Genomic DNA, 17,508 nt, shown 5'->3' with positions numbered 1-17,508 from the left:
AGCAGATTGTTGCTGAATCCAAGGCAAGGGAGTGTGTGTGTGTGTGTGTGTGTGTGTGTGTAAGATACGTAGGAAGGTAACGTGGATGGATTTGGATGTGTCATGTAAGGGAAGTAGTCATGCATGACTCAGGGCTCTTGGGTTAGGCCAGAGGAGATTGCAGCCCCCCTTAGCTAAGAGGGTGAAGAACAGATTCAGGAGCATGGGGGTTACGGTAAGAGTGTTTAGTATTACCTCCATACAGCCAGACAGAGAAGTCTGAATTTCAAGTAGGAGGTCTGAGTTAGGGGTTTTAAATTTAGGAGTTGTTGGTCTGTTTAAAAAAAAACGCAAAAAACCAAAAAGACCCAAATCAAAACATCACAGGTTAAATAAGGGGTTGGCGTGGTAGTGGAGGTCTGGCTCCCTCTCCAGCCCCTCCTTGATCCTAGCTGTGCCTTGGCACCCCCTGCTGGCAGGCGTTCCTTCCGGGTTAAGTACAGCGTTCGTGAACGTGGGACTCTTGTGGTTCTGGCTGGTTGCATTTATAAGACAGTGACTTTTAGTTGGTTAGCGGTTAATTGATTAGCAGGGACTCCCTTTGTCACAATATTGCAGATTATCAGAAGAAATCCGAACATGTAGAGGTGTACTTTCCCTTAATGTTCTTTTACTTTTTTGTTTTGGTGGTACTGGGTTATTTATTTTCTTTCTTTTTCTTTTTCTTTCTTTCTTTCTTTCTTTCTTTCTTTCTTTCTTTCTTTCTTATTTCATATTCTTTCTTAATTTTGAGACAGGATCTTGCTAAATTGCATGGTCTAGGCTTAAATTTGTGATCCCTTACCTGAGCCTCTGAAGAGTGCTAGAATTACAGGTGTGTGCCACCATGCCAAGTTTAACTTTAAAATTTTAGAATTTAAAGAATGTAAGAATCTTAAGTCCAGTGATTGTGTTCTTGTGCAAATAATAAATAATGTGGTTTTAGTTATCTTAAAAACTTTAAAACATAAGAAAAAGCCTAACAAGTTATTTATAAATCACAATTTATATGGTATATACATACTACAGGCTATCGCTTAAGTTTTTAATTATTTAGAGCTAATGAAATTTTTCAGTTTAATCTTAGGGAGAAATGTCTGCTTTCACCATTGATTCTACTGGGGAAAGTCTCACTGAAGAATCTGTTATGCTTTGTCTATACAGTTATGACAAATAAGACTGTAATTTTTCTTTTTATTGAACTAACAGCAGGTTTAAGCATCCTGCCTGTCAAAATGTAAATTTAAAGATCAGCTTTTGTACAGTGCAGTTGCCACGCTGTACCTTCCAAGGTGAATTATGACCTAGGTAGATGGGTAGATGGACTTATTTATATCTACATTTCTCATTATATTTACAAAGTGTATATGGAAATCCAGTCACTATGCTAAAAGGATGATTTAATGCATGGTTTTACAGATACAGAAGGTAATGTAATTTTTTATGAAGCGTTTTTTAATTGCTGTGTGTCAGTGAGAAAAGAAACAATGCGGTATGCTGCTGTGTAATTATTGTTGTGTTTTTAACTATAAGGAACAGTAAGCTATCTTGTATCGTTATGTCATATTTTATTTGGACACTGATTAGCCCCGTGATTTTGTTTTTTTTTTCTGTTTCTGATTAGGTTTTTGTTGATTTGGAAAATAATCATGCTAGTTTTTCAAAGGATTTTCATGATGTTAGGTAAAATATTACCATAACTTGTGAAGGCATCGTGTCAGGCATTGTTATTAACTCCATATTCCTTGCCTACTCCTCAAGAGGGTTGGTTTTATAGAAGAAGAAATAGAGATTTAGAAGGGTAACCTACTGTCACTTAAGTGGTAAATTAGAGATGGAAATTGCTTAGAAATCCAGGTCCATTTAAAGTATAATCCCCTCCGCCCCTTTTTAAAGTTGCTGATAGTCTGGAGGCCAATGGAATAACTCAGAGATGGGAAAATTCAGTTCATTCCATCAATAGAAAGCTTTCTTTGTGCAGCTGTGGAACAGAAACCAGCGTTGAGGAGTGACTTGCCAGTTGTTAATCAGGGAGCTGCTTGAGAAATTGTTTATACTTGATTTACTGTATGCTGTGAATTCTCTCCATTGTTAAATAGTAGAGAAGCAGATCGTACATCTGTGTTAACATTTCCAAATATGTGTTTGAAACAGATTTGGCAACTGATCGGAAGCTCTTCCGTTTGGTCTCCAATGACTCCTTCATCTCCATTCAGCCTTCCTTGTCCTCTTGTGGACAGGACTTACCAAAGGACTTGAGTGACAAAACAAGCTTGCCCAGTCATAGCCACCACCACCACATTGAACAGTCTCTTTCTAGCGCCTGTGACACAGAAGTAGCTTCCCTTGTACCTTTACATTCACATTCGTACAGGAAAGATCACCGGCCACGAGGTGTACCGCGGACTTCCAGCTCTGCTGTGGCTTTTCCTGACACTTCGCTGAATGACTTCCCTCTTTATCAGCAGAGACGTGGATTAGATCCAGTTAGTGAGTTAGAATCTTCTAAGCCTCATTCTGGATCTAAAGAATCCTTGGCAGACAATGCCTGTGTACCAGGGGGATTTCAGCATGCTGATGACCTGAAAAACAGTCATTCTCAGCCACCCACCAAAAGCGGGAAGAAGAAAGCGTTGAACGCTGACAAAAGCGTGGACAGCCTGCGGAGCCTGAGCACCCGGAGTAGCGGGTCAACAGAGAGCTACTGCAGTGGGACGGACCGTGACACCAACAGCACCGTTAGCAGCTATAGGAGTGAGCAGACCAGCTCCACTCACATCGAGAGCATCTTGTCGGAGCATGAGGAGTCTCCTAAGGTGGGAAAGAGAAGCACTGGGAAAGAAGAGTCCTGTCCTGACCCTGAGAACGTGAGTAGCTGCGCTAGTGACAAAAGGACTAACAGTGACAAGACTGTCCTGGAAGTGAGTTCAAATAGTGGGGCTCCTGAGGCCCAGGATTCTCAGGCCTCTGATGAGATGCACAACCAGAGAGAGATTAGCACCTCTGCATCTGAGGAAGCCAATAAAAACCCCCATGCGAATGAGTTTCCCGCACCAGCGAACAGACCACCAGCCGCCGAAGGCAAAGAGGAGCAGAGTGAGAAGGCCAGTGTGGTCGTGGATTCAAAAGTCGGTAAAGACACTGGGGGAAAGCAGAAGGAAGGGGATGTTCGGCCCAAGTCCTCCAGCTTAATCCACAGGACAGCCTCTGCCCACAAGTCAGGCCGGAGACGAGCAGGAAAGAAACGGGCCAGCAGCTTTGACTCGAGCAGGCACAGGGACTACGTTGCTTTTCGAGGAGTTTCTGGCACCAAACCGCACAGTGCTATATTTTGTCATGATGAGGACTCCAGTGATCAGAGTGACTTGAGTAGAGCGTCAAGTGTTCAGTCTGCTCACCAGCTGAGCAGTGACAGCTCCTCCAGCAACACCTCTCATTCCTGCCAGTCTCCCGAGGGCAGGTACAGTGCTCTGAAAACCAAACGCGCTCCTAAGGAGAGGGGGGCTGGCTCTGAACACGTGCACAGGACTCATCTGGGTCCTGAAGGAACCAGCAAAAAGCGGACCCCGCGACGGACTTCCAGTACAAACAGTGCCAAGACCCGTGCCCGCGTGCTGAGCTTGGACAGTGGCACAGTAGCGTGTTTGAATGATTCAAATAGACTCATGGCACCTGAAAATATAAAGCCATTAACCACTTCAAAATCCGATCTTGAGGCCAAAGAGGGAGAGGTGCTAGATGAGCTGTCTTTACTGGGACGGGCTTCACAGTTAGAGACCGTCACTCGATCTAGGAATAGTTTGCCAAGCCAGGCTGCATTTCCCGAAGGGGAAGAGCAAGATGCCATCAGTGGAGGTAAGTAAACTATAAGAAGAGACTTCCTCAGGAGTCCCTGCTCACTTGGTACTGTCGGGAGTCGCACTTCCTAAAATACTGTTGATACTCCTCTTCCACTCTGTTAAAACATGCCTTCTTCAAAAAGGAGAGGTGGTCTTAGTAAAAAGTTTTGGTGTGAACACCAAGAAAACATTTTTTTGCTTGTCTTACTAACTATATCAATTTTTTTTTCCCCCTAAGTCAGGGTCTCACTATGTAGTTCAGGCTGGCCTTGAACTCACTATGTAGCCCAGGCTGCCCTCATAAACTCAAAGTGGTCCTCCTGCCTCAGCCTCCAAAGTGCTGGGATTATAGGTGTGCACCACCACGCCCAGCTATCCGTTTCTTCTTTATGGCCTCCACTTTTCTCAGCCATTTGCCACCAGTTAAAGTTTTACCAACACAGAAAAAATTTTTCCCTTCTTTTGTACAGCAATAGCAACAACAAAATGTGAACTTCATTAGTACACCAAACCACGTGTAGTCGTCTTCTTAAAAATTGTTACTATGTGTTGTTACTGTGTGATGATGGGATTTGTTTGGGAAGCTGGTACATGTGTGTAATGTATCAGTCAGTTTCCATCCCATTGTGCTTCTCACCTTTCCTGGCCCTCCTCCTTACCCGCTTCCCTGTCTCAGAAGTTTATGCCCCGGATCACCTTTAGTCATCTCTTACGCAGTGTATGCTACTGAATTACCAGAATTAGATCATTCGACCTGTTACATAAGATTTTTCCAAATGCAGTACTACTTTAGCCCTGATTACGTACTTTGGAAACTGTGATTCATTTTTGTCTGTCTCTGGTTTCATTTCTTCCTTAATTCAAGTTTCAGACATGAAAATTTTGTTTTTTTCTGTAACTTCAAGCTTTTCTTTAAAGTTTATTGAGCGGAGGTTTGTAGCTTACATTAGCATTTTGTGTCTGTTAACGGGTGCATGATGCCACTTATGACAGTGATGGTAGTTTGGTTAAAGTAACGGCTTATTTATTTCAGGTTTATGGAGAATTGTGCAAAGCTGGGTGGGCAGTTTGATGTTGTGTTTGGTCTTCTTTTTTTTTTTTTTCTCTGGTACCAGGAACCGAACTCACGACCTTGCGCTTGCCAGGCAGGCGCTTTTGCCGCTGAGCTAAATCCCCAGCCCTGTGTTTGGTCTTGGACAGTACTTTTTATGTCAGAGTTGTTGTTTCTTACTATTTTCTCCTAATAAAAATAGTTTTTTCTGATTATTATGAAATTTACATCTTGACTGGAATCAGATTTACATCTTCTGTTCCTAGCACATTAGCTTTTTTAGTTTCTACTCCCCTTCACTTTATTTGGATTTGTATCTTTAGTTTTAATGTGTAGAATCTCGGTGTAGTAGCTGTTTAATCTTTCATTAAAAGTTAAGCTGGATTTTTTGTTCATACAAACATTTCTAATCATATGTAGCTATGCTTTTGGTCCTCAAGTGTTTAAATTTCATCCATAATATTTTACAAGTTCAGATGGTAGTAAGCATTCTAGTTTTTTTTCCCTTTTTTTAGTGAAGTTTCCAACAAAAGTTTTAATTTTTCTTTTTTTTGGTTTTTCTCCGGTACCGGGAACCGAACTCACGACCTTGCGCTTGCCAGGCAGGCACTTTTGCCACTGAGCTAAATCCCCAGCCCCCAAAAGTTTTAATTATTAATAGGAATGTAAAGAAACAGTTTTCAGTGCCTAAGGAAGAAAGTAGTCCATCAGGTCTAAATATTGAGAACAAATTATATCTGAAGTAATTGTAATTATTTGGTATCAATATAGCAATTAAATTCCTTGGAGTTTTTGACTGGATACTGTTGTGTTTTAATGATTTCTCACATAAATTTATCTGAAGAACAAGAAACCAAGCTGGGCGTGGTGTCGCACTCCTGTAATCCAGGCACTCGGAAGGCTGAGGCAGGAGGATCGTTGCAAGTTCAAGACCAGCCTGGGCTACAAAGTGAGCTCAAGCCAAGCCTGAACTGCGTAGGGAGACCCTGTCTCAAAAAGACAAAAAAAAAAAAAGAACAAGAAACCAGTAGATTTATAGTATGGCTTAATTGTTAAAGTTATCAAAATAATTTTTAAGAGTATGCATACGCTGATAGAAAAATATTGCTGTTGTAAATATTGTTGAAGTGTAAATACTAACAAAATATGTTCAAGATCTATAGTAAATCTATTTCTACATTTAAATTGCTATTTCCTTTTCCACAGGGAATGTGGGATGTTCCATTTTTAAGGAAGAATTACATGGAAGATGTTATCTGGCTTTTAGTACAGTTTTTGGACCTTATAAACCCTCATTCTTCCAAATTACACCTTTTGCTGTCCATTGTTTGTACTTAAAAAAATTCATTGCATGTTCATAAGAAACAAATAATGAGTTAAAAAATTTTTTAAACTACTTTGGTGGGAGAAAGGTAATAGGCTGTTGAAAATCATTTTTTGCCATGGAAAGGCATTTTAAGGGCTATTTTTATTTGAGCTTCATTGTGTTTAGAATAAAAATAAGGGTTAAAAAAAGCTTAAATATGTTGGGGATTTATGTTTAACTGCTTTTCATTGCAACAAAATACAGTGGTTTTGGGGGGGTGGTTTATTTGGGCTTTCGGAAGTAGTGGGAGGGGATTTGTTTTTATGCTCATTATTTAAAAATTCCATAGAATCTCAGATGTGAAAGGTATTTATTTATAGAAGCATTATTTGTTACACTCTGATTTAGGAGAAATGTTTTGGGCCGTGTGGTCTGCCTTACATACTGTGCTGTAGAAACATGTCAGCAAAACATATGCCCAGATGTAAAACCGTAAGTAGATTTCAGGGAATTTGGAGGTACTGGTGAATTTTCCAAAAATTTATATTTGAGGTGGATGCTGTTTGTTGTGTGAAGGGATGAAATTAAGGCTATACTTTTTGTTTGTTTGTTTGATTGGTTTTTTTGTTTTTGAGACAGGGTTTCACTATGTAGTGCAGGCTGGCCTTGAACTCACAGTGATTCTCTGCCTCAGCCTCCCAAGTGCTGGCATTACAGGCATGCGCCACCACACAGAGCAGGAAATGTACTTTGCAGTAATACAATTAAAATATTCTATAACAGGAGACAATCTAGTTAAATGACATGGAATGTTACACCTTTTTTAGTACATGGATCCACTGTTGTGGCTCTTGGAAAGCTACTTACTTGCTTTAAGTTGCAGCTATCACCTTAAAAAGAGCTGATAGTAGTATCTGTTTTATAAGGTGGTTATGAATTTCATATGTATTAGAAGAGTTGATACACATAAAATGGTTAGAACAGTACCTAACACATAGCAAGTATGTAATAGTGCTTCTGTTACTATTATCAAACAGGCTGCTGTGCTACACAGACATATCTGCCCTGTTTGACCCTTTTAATGCAATGATATGAAATTAGAAGAAAATAAATGCATACAAGCAAATTAGAGATATTCTAATGATGTCATTGTGTGAATTTGACAGTATTAAAATAAAACTAGTATCTGAATTCCTAATTTCTTATATAATCCTAACAAAAAACATTTTAGCATCTAATCCAGTAACATGGGTTGATATGTCATATAACTTGTCGTTTGATATTCAGCCATATAACAAATGTTTGTTTTCATGACCATAAATAACAGCAGAAGTGTACAGCTAATCCTACAGGAGGAGCTGTATTAACTATAGAGCAAAGCAAGACATACAATGGAGGATGCTCCTTAAATGCAGGAACAAATCATCTTTTTAATTTTAATAGTGTTCAAAGCTACCATAATATCATAACAATAGTATATTATAGAACATACAATGCTGTAAGACGTGTAGGTGGCCGACCTGATTTAGTAAGAATATGTTTAGGCTGTCTTGTGAAGAATGCTTAGACATTTAAAAAAACTCAAAGAGTGCTTACTAAATACAGTGAACCATGTTTGGTAAAATAATCTTTCTTCCCTTACAGAAATATCAAGAAAAGAGATTTTTTTTGTTAGTGAAGTAAATAAATGTTTATATATTGAATTTCTAAAACCTCTCCATGCCTGATTTTTGTCAGATAGAAACAGTGTGTTTTTCTTTGTAGCAGCAGTGAAATTTGGAATAAAGAATCAATTACATCTTAATATACCTTTAATTGCTGACTGAGTACTCTGGCAAGCAGTGAAATCTGTTCCTCGTCCTCAGTGGCAAAAACGCAAATCTTAACTGCCTAGGCCTGTCTCCCAGTTAGCCGGCAGGCTCTTGGCAGGCTTGCAAGAGTGAAAGTGCTTTGTAGATCACAGATTCATTATGTAAACTAAAACCCTGATGCTTTTCATCGTTTCAGAAGTTTCTCTTTTCAAATTATTACCGTATATGTGTGTGTGTGTGTATATATGTACCCATACATTATGATATATGTACTTCACTAGTATCCCTGTATTAGGTGAATTACCTGAAAAATACATGCAAAACTATATTTCTGAGAAAAGGTTGAATTTAAATTCCATTCACAAAGGATTTAAATGATTAGGAACTAGCTGTGAAAGTAATTCATTCGTAAACTGTGTATCTTCAAAATTATTTTGTATGAATTAGTCTTCACAGTATCACTTAGTTTCTTGAAAGCTTTTCATCTACCAAGTATATTTCTTGGCTGCTGGGTTTGTGGAAAATATCAATAAGGATATGCAAATTCTCTTTAACTTAAAGCAGAGCTGATAATTTTGTTGTTGTTTAATAGTTTGTTGATTTGTCAAAAAATATTTTCAAAATATTTGCACAGATAGGAATTGTTTTAACTCGGAATGATGCTTAGAAGTTGTGCAGTAGATTACAATTGTTCTTTGCCTCCCATAAAATGTTACTTTTAGAAGCTTTTACTTCTTTATTAGAAGACATTATTTGCATGTTGCTGTTAGCATTCTTCTTGGCTGACATTGAAAATAAACAGGAAAAGACTGTTTAGATAAAATGGGTTTCAGGTCTAGACTAAAACATTTCAGAATTTTTTTTGCAAAATCAATTGAATATTTAGTTCTTTATGTGGTAATTTCATTAAGTAAAATAGTTTCTAACTTGAAGAATATTTAAGGATGTTTGCACATGTCTTATTTTTGAGATGTATTATACTTGTTTTATACTTCTGTCGTCTTGATTAAAAATTTAATTTCCTTTTTCTGTTAGTATTTTTCTGATCTCTTCGAGGTACCAAACACACATTTTTCTCAATTTTCCCAGATGTATTTTTTCCACAATAAACACTTAGTGCTGAAAAGAAGTCTTTTCTTAAGTAGTATCTTATGTCTAGATTTTTAACTTATTTGATAGGAATTGAACTACTGCAAGAGGCCAGCCTTTCATAACTACTAGAAAGTAACTTCTAACCTATCAGTCCTTTCAGTAATCAGCCAGGTTTATGATGGAAATAGTTTTCTAGGAACCATCTTTATCTCATATATTTATACTTGGAACTTTCTAATTTTTGAGATAGAATTTAGACAACGCTCGCTTCCTCATCAAATTTTACTCTTCTATGTATCTTTAGCTTTTAATACTTTTCACTGTTGCCATTACCCCTTATAAACAAAGAGTCGCAGTAAAATAATTTGGCAGAGAATGTGTAGAATTTCCTTACCTCATTGAGATAAATGGGAAGGAACTCCTGAGATGGGAAGTGTGTTTTGTGTATGTTACTTTCTTTGTTATCTTCAAGAATAGACCTGACTAGAGCTGCTGAAATGTTTTAAGGTATCTGTACCTTGTCCATGAATTGCCTTTTGGCTTAGATTTCCTTGAGTGATTGTATGTCTTACACTTATGATGAATATCAATTTAGTATTTGAAGACTATATTTTAATGCAGGTAAATATTTAGAAAATCAAGGTTTGTAGTTTAAAAAAATTTTGCAATAAAAATCTGCATAAGTTTTTTTTTGCATAATAGTTCAATGATAGTACTTAGAAATATTTGATGTTTTATTATTCATAGATTTAGTACTGGGAGTTGATCTCAGGACCTTGTGCTTGCCAGGGGCAGGCATTTTATGCCACTAAGCTGTATCCCCAGTGCTTATTCATAGATTTTGAATCACTTGAATGTTTGTGAATTTTTTTCGTCCTTTAATACACGTGTGAATTGTCATTGTCTCTACGTGGTTGGGTTTTCACTATTTGTATTTTATATTCTTGCTGTTGAACTAATTCATTTCATTTTTCTTTGCCAGAGGATACTGGATTATATGCAGTGCTGAAATAGCAACTTCAGAACCAGTTTTTAAGCATTTCCTCCCTCCTTTCTGATGCCTTAGTTCAAAGATGCTTTAAAGAAATATTTTCTTTCTCCTGTGAAGTTAAATGATTCCACCAGAGTTTAAGTTGCCTGGCAGAAGTGAATTTTCAAGTATGTTACAATTTATATGACTGTGTTTTAAGCTTTAAAGAGACCTTTTTCCACTTTTGGCTCCAATAGAACTGGATCCCCCCAGATCTTGCCTCAGCTATACATGTTCTGTACAAGTAGCACATTTCCAAGAGGACATGGATTTTAGTTTTGTTTAGTGCAATCAGAAGTTACAGCATGGCATTTTCAGTGGAGTGTGTGATCCTAGTTTATTTTTAAAATGTTTTTAAATTTTTGGCACAGAGTTTCACTGTGTAGCCCCAGCTGGCTTGAACTCATCACTACCCTTCTGCCTCAGCCTCCCGAGTACTAGGGTTATAGATGTGTGCCACTATGCCCAGCCCTAGTTATTGTTAAGACAGGTGCTATAGTGAATATTTTGAAAATTCTTGTAACAATAGGCATGTTACAAAAGATAATTTAGGCAGTAATCATAACTCCACTTCAATACATTGATCTATACTTTTTCCCTTGATGTGTTTTCAAAACTATTGAGGAAGTTAAGTAATGTAATTTATGACTGTTTTATGGATTAAAATATAGTGTACTAATAACTAAAAATCTCATTTTCTAAGTAAAGCAAAGAACTTCTTAACCAAAAAACATTGGAATGCTTTGTTTTTAGTCCCTTTACTGAGAAATTAGTTTTTACTTAAGCTTAACACCAATGGGCTGGGGACATAGCTCAGTGGCACAGCACCTGCCTGGCAAGCCACAAGGTCCTGAGTTTGATTCCTGGTACCAAAAAAAAAAAAGAGTAACACTTTTAAGTCTTCAGGAGAAGGAAGCTGGTAAAGAAAGCTGTCTGCTCCTTTCCTTTTTCCTGTTGTCAGGATTCATTGAGCACATGCTGCTTTTTCTGAATTCTTTTGAATAATTTTAGTACATTTTATCTTTTATAATTTATGTCTGGATAAATTTTCCCAAGTGCTGGGATTGCAGACATGTGCCACCATGGTTGGCTTACAACATTACTCTTGAATTGACTTTGTAAATAGTGATTCAGATCCCATGGCCTGACTTTCCTGGTGTCTAAAGTCCATCAGTAGGTATACTAGTGCTTCACCTAATTTTTCGTTTCTTCCCTCAACTGCCTTGTTTTCGTAGAACCTATTTTTTCCCTTTTTGACAGTGCGGGTTATATTTTCATTTCATTGTGGTCGTAATTGTGAAGAATGGGCAAAGTGCACAAGTGCTTTGTAGATTGTGATAACAAAACAGCAGCCTTGACTTTCCAGGTCAGCCCTGAAATACAGCTTTCCGTGGTGATGGGGATGCTCCTGTGCCAACCGGCGTCCACTAGCTGCTGTCACTGTAGAGGGCTTGAAGCGAGGCTCACAAATGCAAGGAGTGGGGTTTTTAATTTTAGTTATTCACATTTAAATGGCCACATGTAGCTAGGGGGTTTGTATAGTACTGTGATAGCTAAGTATTATACTGCACGGTTCTAAATGACCAGCTTTAACCAGTATCATTTCTTCATTGAGCATATGTAATTTCTGTGTACACAAGCTTTTATCTTACGAAGAACAGCTTTTTTATGTTTAAAGGTATTTCTGTGTTGGGAGAATGCTTTTAGGTTAGCTTCTTTTGTTTTAATTATATTTAGCATCAAAATAGCCTTTCTCAAAATCAGAATGATTCTCGAAATATTTAGATCACTTGGAAACAATAGTTAGTTTATATTCAAATGGATGAAAATCATTTTACAATTTGTTTTAGAAACCCAGATCGATCAATTAGTGTGATTTTGTAAAATTTATGTAATTCTGCCAAGCCGTTGTTGTGATTTCCTCATTGTTATATGTTTGGTTTTTAGTTTGTACGTTACGGCTTCTAGATTAGGCTATGAATTTCTATGCTGTACCTGAGATTTTGCTGTTACTTGCTTCCTGATTTGGGGAAATAGTAGTATTTGAACAGAAGTGGATGTATAATATATTGCATTACACAGTTAAGACAGTGATGCTCTCTTGAATTTTTAATAAACTAGTTGCATGGCCCCAAAGTCAGGGTTCCATTTAGTGCTGCCAAAACGACTGCCCAGAGTACTGCGACATAAACTCACTGCCTCACTCCGTGGCATCCGCCAGGAAGTACCGGCTCCCTCCTTCATGGTAGTTCAGCTTACAGCTTTCCAGTTTTAGAGTAGTGGTACACATTCAGTAGAGATTGAACTTTGAGGTTTGAACTTGGATCTTTTCCTGGGTTAGCAGTATGTGATCTGGTACTCCATGATGGTGTTGGCAGTGGCAGGTAGCTGCATCTTCCAGTCAGCCACGTCATTGCAAGGGCAGATAACAGACACTCTGCACTGTAACCTGCCGCTGGATTATGATGTTTGGCAGGTTAGGTGTGTTGAAAGCATTTTTGACCTGTGATATTTTCACTTTATAACGGGTTTATTTGGTGTACCTCCATCATAAGTCAAGGAGTACCTGTACTATCTTTGTTGCTTTTTTCTGTTCTCATAAGAGTGAAAAGCGAATGCCCCCATTCCTATTAGTAGAAACTAACAGATACTTTTAAGGATGATTTAATTAAAGGAAGAATAGAGGAACATGGGACAAAAATAAGTCAAAAGATTTAGGGATTCAGGAGAGATTTAGGATTTCAGGAAAAGATTGAAAGCAGTAGAGATCTTAAGATAGAAAGTTGAAGGGAAGATGATGAGGTCAGATAATAGGTCAAAGACACAATTTTTCAAAAATAAATTCACTTTAAGTGACCCCTACTCTATTATCTGATATGATAGATTTACAACATATATATGAAAACAGTTCGGAGTGAAGTAGACATGTTCTCTGTAACCATGTGGGTGGGACGTCAAGGGAAAGACAAGCTCAGCTGCTGTTTACATCTCTGACCTAGGCTCCCATTTGACCTAAGTCTGTCTTAATGCAGCAGCTGCAGCACAGGCCAGCGAGGAGACAGTGTCGTTTCGCCGCGAACGCAGTACATTTAGGCGCCAGGCAGTGCGGCGCCGGCACAATGCAGGGAGTAACCCTACCCCTCCTACCTTGCTCGTCGGACCACCCCTCAGGTACAGTATTTTCAAATTCCACCGAGTTTAGCGTGCATGCAGTAAGCTTTCTAACCTGTTTTGTCAGACTCAAGAAAGCATTAGAAGAGCTTTTTCTTTTTTCTTTTCTATATATTTTAGTTCTTTCAGGCTTTCATTGCATGTGCCATAAGCCTGTTGCAATCTGCATGCTTTATGTTGCACTGTTTAAGTAAAATAATCAGGTTGGTCTTGCCAATTTTAAGTTGAGGAGTCAGTTTTAAGTAGGGTAATTATAGAAATGGAAATAGCAGCCTTAAGTTAGCTTTCTTTTTTTATTCCAAATTAATAATATTAAGATGTCTTCCCAACATTTTGAAAATGTTTTGTATGAGCAATTATGGGACCACATAGTGAGGTTGTTGAGAAATAACACATAACTGACCTCAGCTTGATAAGTCAATGTGATTATTTCATGTCACTAAAATATGACGCATTTTATTTTCTATTGCTTAAAACTTGGTGTCTTTTATTTCACAATCACCAGGATCTAGTAAATGACACAGAACTAAAATAATTTATGCAAAGTATGGTCATTTGGCTATTGCTGTTTTCTGTGTATATCTGTGTTAATTTCTCAATCCCTTATAGTGTATTGAACAAAACCATTTTTATTTTTTCTAATATTCCCAAGTAAGAAAACATCCATTTATAATGTTGGGGATCATTTTCCATTAAGTTTTTAATAAATGTTTTATTTTTGATTACATCAAATCTGATGAGTCTATCTTGAATAAGAAATGTAAAAACCTATTTGGAAGGCATTGCTTTGTTTTAAAAAGACAAAATATGAACATCAATACATGTGCCTGCTTAAGCAGTGCATATATTAATTACACTATATACTTTGATTATCCTCTGTGCCCAAAAGCAACATACAAATTATTTTTCTGTCACATTTTAATTTCAGTTTAAGAAGGAAGACTATTTGATGAAATAATGTGAGTGCATGGTAGGTTAGAAGAGAGATTCTTCCCTTCTTTTTTTAAAACCTTGTTCTTGAGAGTAGCAAAATTCTATTTCCTCAAACATTTCATTTTATATTCTCTTGAGATTTAAGACTTAATTATTTTCTTGTGTTTGTCTTATAGCTGGGAACTTCATCTTTTATAGGTCAAGTTCCTAATTCAGTAATGTATGATTATATAAAAAGTAATATGGATTAAGCCAATATTTATAATATAAAAATGGGAAGACAATTTAAAAGAAACATTTCCTCTACAAATCTTTGCTTTTTGCGAGCCTTCCCCTTCCGTTTCCTTTCTAGCTCCTTTCCTTTCCTCCTAAATGAACTTTCCTTTCTGCTAATGGATTTGGCGCATAGTCCCAAATGCAGAAACAACTGAGCATTTTCTTTTGATTTTTCTATTTTGTTTCTAACTTCATTTTGCCCCATGATTAATACTTGCCGTAGACAACTTCTTTGCCTTCCTGCTTGTTCCATGTTTATATTTCTTAAACATTTTTTAACCTTCTGTTTATAATATTTAAAAATCCTTTTATTCTTTGCCACAAATGCGCCTGCTCAGTTTCACTGACCAAACAACTGTAGACAGGTTAGTTTCTTTCTCTGCCTGGTGGAATATTAAAGTTCCTATTTTATTGCCAGCCAATCACATAGTATTTTTCTATCTTTTTCTAGGGTTTTACGTATGTCCTATCTAGGATATGGTATAGAACTGACTTCTAAAAGGTTCACGTTAGAATTTTTGGAAAGTACTCATTTCCAGTACAAAAGCTGTATATAGTCTACATAAGCTGACCAAAATTTAGCTGTAAGGAAGTAGGAGCAATGTTAACTTACTGAAATTGTAGTTGTAATTGTAAAAATATTCAGAGAAAGGATATTGTTTTTCAGCGTGAGCTAGCAGATAACTCCATCTTTAAGTATAGGATAGAACATTCATTTTAAAAGAGTAGATGTTACCATACTTTCATTACAATTACTGTACAGTACTAGTAAATGCCAGTAAAATCTACGGTCGCCCCTCCTTGTATGTTCCAAGGCTCCCAGTAGATGCCTGAAGGCTCAGATAGTACTGAGCCCTATATATATTTCTTCCTACATGGTATATACATGCTTTTGATAAAGTTTAACTTATAAATTTAGCACAGTAAAACATTAACATTAATAACTGCTAATAAAATAGAACATTTATAATGTATCATAATTAGAGGTATTTAAAACTTACTAATTTTTTATTTCTGGAATTTTCAGTTTCATATTTTCAGACTGCTATTGACTGTGGGTAACTGGAATCACAGAAAATGAAACCTTGATTGAAGGGGAAATGCTGCATTTTAAACTTAGTGAATTATTTAAATAATGACCACCCCACAGGCAGCTCGTTAGAATATGTGCTTGTAAGGGTTAGGAGTGAATCATCAGTTTACTTAAAAAGAATTTGCATATTTTTTATAATGCTTATTAGAATAAACTCTGATTTTTTTTTCCTTTGAGATGGGCCTCACTGTATAGTCCAAGCCACCCTCACACTGACTATGAAATCCAGCTAGCTTCAACACCCAATCGTCCTGCTTAGCCTTTAGGTGCTGGGGTTACAGGCATGCATCACCACACCACCTAGAATTATATTTTAAATGTTTTTAAATTAAGTTGCCCATGTAGGTAGGTTTTGTAAAAGGCCTTTACTTAAAGATCTACAAACAAATATTTTAAAATTATAGTAAAAATATAAACAGTTTTGTATTAACCTAAATTTTCTGTGTTTTTGAATTCTAGTTAATATCCTGGAGTGGAAAGAAATCAGTGATTTAGGGGCAGGGAAAAAAAGAGTTAACGTACTTCTTTGATGTGTTTTTAAGAATAGAAAAATTGAAAGATAACGTAATAAGGTCATAGTTGTATGTGAGAATGCATGATTAGAAACTCGTAGGGATCATTTTGTGGTCAGACGTAAAGCCACCGCGTATTTGCTGCTTGTGTACTGTGTTCATGACACTTCTTTCTCTGGGATCAAAACACTTAAGAATATATTTTAGTTGGGGAGACACATACAAAGGTAACTGACAGCAGTATAAGGCAGAATGTTCAGCTACCACCTCAGTGGTTCTGAGGAAGGAAAGGCAGATCAACTGTTCTGTGATTGAAATTAGAAACGTTAATTAGTATGATTGCATTGTCAGTGGTACCACTTGTACCTCATAAGTGTAGGCCCAAATCTCTACCTTTCCTTTGACTGTGTTATTGTTAATACCTTTTCTCAAAGTGATAGGTTTGCAGTGTAATTGGAGCTGTAAAAAGATATGTTCATGCCAGTTATTAGTTTGAAGTGAAGTGCAGCCTTCCAGAGAAATGTTTCCTGACAATTTGTGCAAAAATGACAGGCTTATTTTTGTTGAAGAGTTTGAAAAGGGGATATAAACATCTCATTACTAGCTTTTGGAGTTAAAAAAAAAGTTTGACATTTATAATCACAGATTTTGGCTCCTTTCTTTATTGTGGAGTTGATTTTTATGTACAGACTAGTATTTTGAAAACATTTTGTATCTTTGGATGTACACTCCATCTCTGGGTTGAAGATAGTACATGCTTAAATATGCTCACACTCAAGTCAATCTAACTGCACCTTTATTTATAACTTTAAGTGAAAAAAATAGGTGGAAAATTTTGCTGAATACATATTCTATAAAATTCCACTATCTTCTGAATGTGAAAGGACATCATGTTTGATTTTTTTTTTTCTATTTTCTCTCACAAAATTGGTTTATTTTGGTAAGGTTGTGGATAAGTTTAAATAGCTCCTGAAGAAGAGTAACACATCAGTTATATTTGTAGGAAGATAAAAACGTTGTTCTCAACATCATCTCTTGACATATATATTGTACAAAGGTCTAGTCCAAAGAAGTTACTAACTTGCCTGTGTAACCCAGGCAGGCCTTGAACTCACGGTGATCCTCCTGCCTCAGCGTCCCAAGTGCAGGGATTACAGGCATGTGCACCGCCATGCCTGGCTTGTTGTGTGCATTCTTATACTCTGCTTAGAATGTGTAGTTTTTATAGCTCTAAAAGAAGCCTGAAAAAATGAGTGTTGTTGGTATTTTATAGAACATTTTACAAGCGTACCAATATTCTGTAATCTGCATTGTCAGTATGGTGATACTGATTACTGCTGACAGCCCGCTGAGACAGGGTGCTCGCTGTGGCAGCT

At 37.0% G+C, this 17,508-nt stretch overlaps 1 protein-coding gene across 3 annotated transcripts in view; it reads left to right on the top strand.

Moving 5' to 3' along the window:
• The window catches only part of Pcnx (pecanex homolog (Drosophila)), a 114,955-nt gene that overhangs the window by 17,580 nt on the left and 79,867 nt on the right, over positions 1-17,508 (top strand). For 2 of the 3 annotated variants that reach the window (XM_013507162.1, XM_013507161.1), the window contains exons 5-6: positions 2,173-3,873; positions 13,180-13,318. In XM_013507162.1, the coding sequence (XP_013362616.1) occupies positions 2,173-3,873; positions 13,180-13,318 (1,840 nt within the window). The remainder of the gene's footprint in view (positions 1-2,172; positions 3,874-13,179; positions 13,319-17,508) is intronic. The other variant, XM_013507164.1, reaches the window with a different exon arrangement.

Source organism: Chinchilla lanigera, unplaced genomic scaffold, assembly GCF_000276665.1.
Source record: "Chinchilla lanigera isolate Chin_1 unplaced genomic scaffold, ChiLan1.0 scaffold00122, whole genome shotgun sequence".
In the NCBI taxonomy this organism is placed as follows: domain Eukaryota; kingdom Metazoa; phylum Chordata; class Mammalia; order Rodentia; family Chinchillidae; genus Chinchilla; species Chinchilla lanigera.
This window is presented reverse-complemented; position numbering and strand designations above follow the sequence as displayed.